Source organism: Macadamia integrifolia, unplaced genomic scaffold (genome assembly GCF_013358625.1).
Source record: "Macadamia integrifolia cultivar HAES 741 unplaced genomic scaffold, SCU_Mint_v3 scaffold913, whole genome shotgun sequence".
Classification (NCBI taxonomy): Eukaryota; Viridiplantae; Streptophyta; class Magnoliopsida; order Proteales; family Proteaceae; genus Macadamia; species Macadamia integrifolia.
This window is the reverse complement of record NW_024870581.1, coordinates 202,163-209,396: the sequence shown is the minus strand read 5'-3', so window position 1 is coordinate 209,396 and position 7,234 is coordinate 202,163. Positions and strand designations below refer to the sequence as shown.

The 7,234-nt window shown below is 38.5% G+C and overlaps 1 protein-coding gene across 4 annotated transcripts; it reads right to left on the bottom strand.

Annotated features, from left to right (window-relative positions):
- Positions 1-2,923: 2,923 nt before the first annotated feature.
- On the bottom strand, positions 2,924-6,318 carry LOC122070427 (protein LSM12 homolog). Of its 4 annotated transcripts, none has more exons than XM_042634569.1 (5): positions 6,048-6,318; positions 5,768-5,927; positions 5,596-5,676; positions 3,350-3,473; positions 2,924-3,240 (listed from the first exon to the last, which is right to left on the bottom strand). In XM_042634569.1, the coding sequence occupies exons 1-5, from the start codon at positions 6,175-6,177 to the stop codon at positions 3,109-3,111; spliced, it is 627 nt and encodes a 208-aa protein (XP_042490503.1). In that variant the 5' UTR covers positions 6,178-6,318; the 3' UTR covers positions 2,924-3,108. The 4 variants fall into 4 exon arrangements, with proteins under 4 accessions (XP_042490503.1, XP_042490504.1, XP_042490505.1 ...); XM_042634570.1 differs by having other exon boundaries at positions 3,334-3,473; positions 6,048-6,317; XM_042634571.1 differs by having other exon boundaries at positions 2,924-3,244; positions 6,048-6,316.
- Positions 6,319-7,234: the final 916 nt, after the last annotated feature.

The following is a 7,234-nucleotide window of genomic DNA, read 5'->3' as shown; positions in this document are numbered from 1 at the left end:
CATGGTTTCCCCAAAATTTCGCAGGCTTTGACCTATATTTCGGTTTCAACCAGCTCAAAACCCAAGATTTAGAACCTTGATTGCACCCAGGCTCACCCTCTATCTTCAACCTTTAGCAATGAGACAATAAAGGTCCAACCAGGATTAATAGTTGGGTTATTACAACCCTCAGTCTATCATGGCATAGTACAAAAGGGTGAGGACCTTTTGAAAAGATATCATTGTGGAGTTTAAATTTTCAATTTTTGCTAAACATTAGGCTGTTGCTGAAGGTTGAAGCAGTGGTACATTCGTAGGAAGAAGAGACAGCCAGTTGCAGCCATCTTTAAAGCACCATAGGGCCAGCCTTCAAGCCCAGCAGTTTAAGTAGCTTATGTTTCAAGTTCTAGGCCAATTAATGAGTAGAATAGAGCGCACGATTTTTGTCTTTCACAGGAAGTTATTAGTTGATCTTTTATTATTTGTTTCTACTTTAAAGTGTTTCTGTTATAGCCACATGTTACTTTCTATTTAGATTACTTCTATTCTTGTAACAGTGACAACTTAATTTAATAAGAAGGACAGAATAGAGCGCACAATTTTTTCTTGAGAGAAAACGTATTGCTGCTGCAACACTGTGTGAAACCGGTGTTGTGAGACTCAGTTACAGCTCTAGTGTTGTTGTTGTTCTTCTATTTTGACTGCTTCTCTCTTTCAATATTATTTCAGTTTCTTATGCTGTTAATACCTTAATATACTGTTGGAATCCTGTTCATATGCTGCTGGTTGGTGCTGAGATTAAATCTAGTGATGTAAATAGGGCTGTCAAGAGGAGGGCTCGAGATGACCAGATCATGGTTCAGTTCTGTTCCTGAGTTAGCCCCCACCTTGGTCGCATCAAGCCAGCCCCAAAAACCAAAAAACACTGGTCACTAGTTACTGTTCACATGAACAGTACCCCTTCAGTTTTGACCTCAAGTGGAGCTTCTAGAAGGCCAGTCAGCTGTCCCACAAATTAGAAAGTAGAAGCTTCAATGAGGAGTGCAGCAGCAGCCATTGATTTCAGCAATATGGCTTAGGATTATGATTCCATTTTAGCATTGGCTTGATTGCCAAGTCAAATATGGTTGTTAGTAGCTATTTTGCTAGTTAGGAGTTTCTATTTTCAGATTTTCTTCGTTAAAAAGCAGCTTATTTAGGAGAATTTAGTTAGTTTCTATTCATATGTTAGTTTCCCTTTTTATTTACCTTCTTGTTTTGTAAGCTGAACTCACTCCAATAAAGAGGAGCTGTTGTAATCAATTTAAGAAGTTAATGAAGAATGATTTAGAGATGGCTAATGTTGTTCTGCTGTGGGATGCAGTTGGGTGAGAGGCCCTAGGTGAGATGCCTAAACCTCAGGTTGAGAATAATGCGATGCCCAAAACCAATCTTTTTACTTCCTCCTTCTCAACCCTCCATTGGTTTCTCTTTTCTTCTTTCTTATTTTCTGTTTTAGCCTTTGTGAGAGAATGTTTGAGAGTTATTTGAAGATCTGACGTTCAGTCTACAGATCAATTTAAGCACAGCCAAGGGGATCAAAATCGATTGCAGCCATTGTCAGGGTTTTGGAAACTTGGATCGAAGTCCAGATGTCCAAAACCAGCCAGCAACTCAAGCTCATCTATTGAAGGATACCTAGACAGGTTATAAATGATCTTCATTCCAATTTTGAGGATCATCCGATGCCAGGAACCCTAGTTTCTGAAGAGTGAAGAGTGGTCAAAAGTTTCCTAATTCTTGTCGACAACATAACTCTCAATTCAACTATCGGAATTGTCTCATTTTTTTGAGGGTTTGTTTAGCACCACAAGGGGAGCATTCAATCAAATTTGGCCCCCTTTAAATCCTCTAAGCAACGTTAAACAGTAGGAATAGCCAGTTGCATCTTTGTGGGAAAAAGCATGACACCGAACTGCTTAGTGATTGTATAGAACCATCGGAGGAGCTGGCAGTGTTCTTCAGCTGTCTTTGAGAAGAGAAAGATGTCATCAATGTAAATTAGAACATTTTCCTGGATAAGGGCATAGAGCTTCATCATAGCCTTTTGGAAAAGAGAAGAGGCAGTCTTTAGGCCAAATGGCATGACAGTCCACTGCAAATGATATCCTAGGATGCAAAAAAATTAGAGACTCCTACAGCTGACCGCAGGCTTCCTCCTCCTATTTTAGCCAGATTTGGACTTTTGTTCGAAATCTGATTTCAGATTTGAACTTGTGAGATCCTAACTGGGGTTGGGTAGTTCCTACCTAGCCTTACATCATCTAGTGAAAATCATCAGACTTCCAGTGGTTGAACATCCCTGCAGCACCCCTGTTCTGATTTTCTGTTGCTTTAATGTTGGATTACATTCGATCTTCCATCAGTCCATCAGATCAGAGCAATACTTTGGGAGATTAAGCACTGCCATCAGAGAAAAACTCAACAGTACTTTGGAGGTTTTCTGACCTGCTGATTGTTAGATACTCTTATCTCCTAAACATAGCTCCTAGTTACTAATTTCATGCATTGCTGAACTGAGGTATGGAGTTGTTTCATCTGAGTGCTAGTTTCTATAGCCGTTGGATTTCCATCTTGTTATGAGGGTTAGTAACTGGACTGACTTTTGGGTAATTCTAAACCCTAGATTGGGGAGTTCTGTTTGGTGATAGCTTTCTAGCCGCAAGTCACAGGTCCTGTTGTGGGTTGGATAGTCAACCTAGTGGTTGTTGGCTAATTAATTATCCCATTAGTTGCACTCCGCAACATACACACAACATCATCCATTCCTCACCTATATAAGGATGTATCACAGTAAACTTTTCATCCAAAACCTCTTGTAGACCTAGACAATGGCCTCATTGTTAACCCATTGGCAAGTCAAAGAAAAAACCACTAGGAAAATCAAAATACTGGCTAGAAGAAGTAAAACAAACTCCAATAAGAAAGGGCTTCAAAATTCAACTTCAAATGTTAACTTTCACATTTACTTGACCTGTATAAAGTACAAAGTTAAATAGCGTGTGAATAGAAGTCACTCTTCTGGTGTCTTTGCCGTCCTCGAACAGAACCTGTTTACAAGCTAAACAGCCAGCCACCATGGGACATACCTCAATGCACCAATGATTGCACTAAATGGGTATTAGCATATGGTGTCTCCCCCCCCCCCCAGCAGCTACATGATGGAACTGACAATCTATCACTAGCTTGGTCCACGAGCTTGCAACCTCTTCCTCTCAAACTCTAGCTGAAAAAACAATAAGCTAAAATCTCCACCTAACAGCAGAAATGCATTTAAAAATGAAAAGGAGAAACAAAAATGCAGCATTACTCAACTATCAATATGCATTACCACTTTCTTCACCCTCTCATTGGCAGCAGGGGTTCCACCAGCTACATTTTCAGGAAGATATGGACTACAAACACGGACTTCATTCATCACCACAATGACAGTCTTGTCCCAGTGAACTGGAAGCCTGATCAGAGTACAGGGATCACTCAACAAGAATAGACGCATTTGAAAGAAAGGATATGATGTCACTTTTAAGATAATATCGTATAGAATATTTCACGGTTATTGTTACCTCTACATACTTTTGGCATCAGAAATAACTCAATCTGTGAGAAAATCAATGGTTTATAATGAAGTAAAGTTGTGAGATCTTAATGCAGTAACATCTAGACTTAAAGCTTAACAGATTCTTAACAGATTGTTCATAGAGCAAGAAGCTTGTGAGGAAGAAAGTATAGATAGAGTAAATGGGTCATAAAAGGGTGAAAAGAGTAAAATTAAATGCTCTCAAGTATTTTCTTAACAAATCAATCATATAAATATTCTTGTTATTTCAAAGAAAGAGATGACTTGAAGCACTAAGCACCGCACAGCCAACAAAATAACTATCAACAGGCAGCAGATTGATAAAGGAGAAAACAGAAAATGGAAAAGGCACTAAAAAACGAGTGGCATATGGTGAGAGGCAGAAATATAAACCTTTCGCTCATAATCCAGAATTTTTTTACTCATTTCAATGAATTCTTGCTAATGCCAGCATATATTTGTGTGTGGACCCTTATACACAAAAAAAAAAAATTCAGATCACGATCATGACACATGCAGAGGACATGGGTCAAGGGTCAAGGGTCAAGGGTCAAGGGTCAAGGGTCAAAAGATGAAAAGAATTCTCTGTAGTAGTTGTACCAAATCAATGATTCTTGCTATTGTGAAGAAAGGGATAATTTGAAGCACTAAGCACTGCCAACAAAAAAATTATCAACAGAAAGCAGATGGGCTAAACATAATGCAGCAAAAGGCACTGAAGCATGTGTGGCACAGGGTGAGGAGAATAGTTATAAACCTGTCACTTATAATGCAGTTGCAGCAATTCTTACCCATGTCAATGAGTTCTTGATAATGCTTACAAACATTTGGTGCATTGAACTTTACAGGCAAACAAGCATCGGAGTAAGACCATGATACATGTAGGGAATAGGGATGGCAATGGGGCAAGTCAATCAAGTACTAGTAGCCCACCACATCCAGGACAATTTTGACTACTCAGTAGTTCAATATAAGTTTGCGGAATGTTGGGCAGTTAAGGAGCATCATGTAGATAAACCCAATGCCGTAGAGATGAGAATGTTGAGATGGATGATTGGTAAAACAAGGAAGGATAAAGTAAGGAATGATCTCATCAGAGTTGTTATGAGAATAGCTCTGATACATGATAAGCTATGAGAAAGTTGTTTGAGCCTTTGAGGTGGCATGGCTATGTTCAACAGAGGCCTTTGAATGCTCCATTATGGAGGAGTGATTTAATTCAGATTGAATGATCTAAAAGAGCTAGGGGCAGACCTCAAATAACCTTATGAGAAGTGTTGAGGAAAGACATGCATAGCTTAGGCCTTGTATAAAGTATGACATCAAATGGAGCTGATTGGAGGGCAAGGATCCATGTAGCCAACCCCATTTAGTTAGGATAAGGCTGAGTTGTTGTTGTCGTTGTTTATGGTAGTCCAATAGAAGTTCACCAAACATCTACCTTTAAAAGGCTAATGAATCATGGACACAATTCAGACAAATAGACTAGACATCTGGGTGAGATATCATCCCATCAGACCATCACAACATTACCTCATATGCCTATTACCTACAGAGCAACTTGATGAATTTTTAAATACCACCCAATGCTATAGGTTACCCAGCCTCATGAGATACGGAAATGGATCACTGGAAAACCCACCGGGGGAGGAGGAAAAACAAAGATCTTGGTAACTAATTGTTCATGTTGATGCACTGCATACTGCAACTAGGCATATACAGTCCTAACAACAATGAGCATTTAGCAAGGTATTCAAAATCGTCGTTTCACTACCACATTATTCTTTGTGTCTGTTTTCTTTTCCTTTTAATTTATGTTATATATAATTTTTTTTTCCTCGTGGGAGGTGATGTTGGTATAACGTAATTGGATAGCTTAAACCTAAGGACTGAAGGGGACTATTGGAATCAGAATTCAGAAGGGCTTGCACTTTGATGAACAAGGCGCAAAATAAAGTTCCATAAGATTGAGATATGTCAGGAAAGGACAGCACACTTACGTCTTAGACAATGCATCAAAGATTCTCTGAGCCTCGCTTGTAACCCCAACCCCAATTCTCTCAGCCTCCATCTCTGCTTGCCTGCAATTCACCTTCCAGATTTATTGGGGAAAAAGCAATAAATAAACCAAAACTAGCATCCAAGTTACAATATTCTTCAAATCCGATGCACCTTATAGCAGCATCCTCCCTAGCTTGAAGACTAGCAAGATCAAGGTGACATTTCTTGGGATCAAGAGGATCCTCAGCTTGACCCAGTATGGTGAATTCTTTTATATAGTTGGCCTGCAAAAGTCGAATATTTCGACAAGGACCCGTTTTCGAGCCTTCTTGTGCTGATCAAACTACGTTAAGGAATTCAAGCATATCTAACCGAAAGACCAAATAAATACACAGGTGAAGAGTATTTTTTTTATAGGTTTTGCAGTAGAGACTACCAGAGCAAAGGATATGAAGGACTAGAATGTTGGAAAGTCTGTCAAAGGTGATGATTTGGCCCTCGAACTCGTCTCCCAATGCGGTTTTAACGGCGATGAGGCAACCCACAGCGAATTCTTCACCGTAGCTCGCATCCATGGCCATGACTGCTGCGGTGCTCCCTCTGCAACTGTAAAGCTCCTCCACCTCCCAGCCTTGCAAGCCTTGTAATTTACGGTGTCAGTAGTTTAACAAACCCGTGGTATACTCCAGTGGTGTTGGACCGGAGCCTAGTTCAAACCGTCAAAGCTTACCCTTTGTACCTTATGAGGTGTTTGTTTGGCAAGAAAACAAGATATGTGGAAAAGACGAAAAAATTAATCTGTCATCCGTTCCTTCATTACTTTTGTTTTATCATGAAAGATTTCAATTTTTCTTACATCGATCATCAATGTTATTATCGGTTTCATCATTATTTTTGTCTTATTTAAAGTTAATTAAATTTCTAACATTATTAATTTCAATTTTCTTTTTATCTTATTATTTTTTTAATAAAAATTTCATCTTATTATTTCATATCTATATAATAGGAATTCATAAATAAGATTTAGTGGTTAATGTTACTTGGATGAGAGAGGTAAGAGTAAGCAAAAGAGATGTATGAAGACTAGCTCCGGAGGGACTTTCCAATGTCTTAGTGAGTATGTCGAACAACAAATGATAATTTGGGGAGAGAAGAATAGAGACGAAGAAGAACCTGACATTGGATCTCTTTACATGAATATTGATTTACTATTTATAGAGGATTAAGAATATTCTTCCCATGTTGAAACTGATCTGTAACTACCCGTGAGTGTTAATTGATTCATGAGGAGCCCTTAATCTGTGTCTACATGGAGAATAATATCCTAACCAATCCATAGTGACTTGTCCTAGTGTATTCCCAAGGTTTCCCTCTATTTAGTGTCTTATAGATGAGGTGATTATTGATATATCAGTCAGTACTTATTAACATTAATCATAACTAATAAGCTTCATCCATATATATTATATAGAGAGTCACTTGGTTAAAAAATTGCTACATGTCTCATATCCTTTCCTTATCTTAAAATAATTTTAGGATTAAGATAGAGGACAATCAAAAATGTTTACTATTACTTAATTCATAATAACTTTGGTGATGTCAATATGTATCCATATAGGTGTTATCCCTGGTCTAATA

What these genes read in the sequence shown, in the direction of transcription:
- LOC122070427 (XM_042634569.1), bottom strand. Translation starts at nt 6,177, where the DNA reads ATGGCCATGGATGCGAGCTACGGTGAAGAATTCGCTGTGGGTTGCCTC. An exon ending in AGGGAGGATGCTGCTATAAG is followed by an intron (nt 5,677 to 5,767) that starts GTGCATCGGATT and finishes GGTGAATTGCAG; the next exon opens with GCAAGCAGAGATGGAGGCTG. An exon ending in TTTGATGCATTGTCTAAGAC is followed by an intron (nt 3,474 to 5,595) that starts GTAAGTGTGCTG and finishes TACTCTGATCAG; the next exon opens with GCTTCCAGTTCACTGGGACA.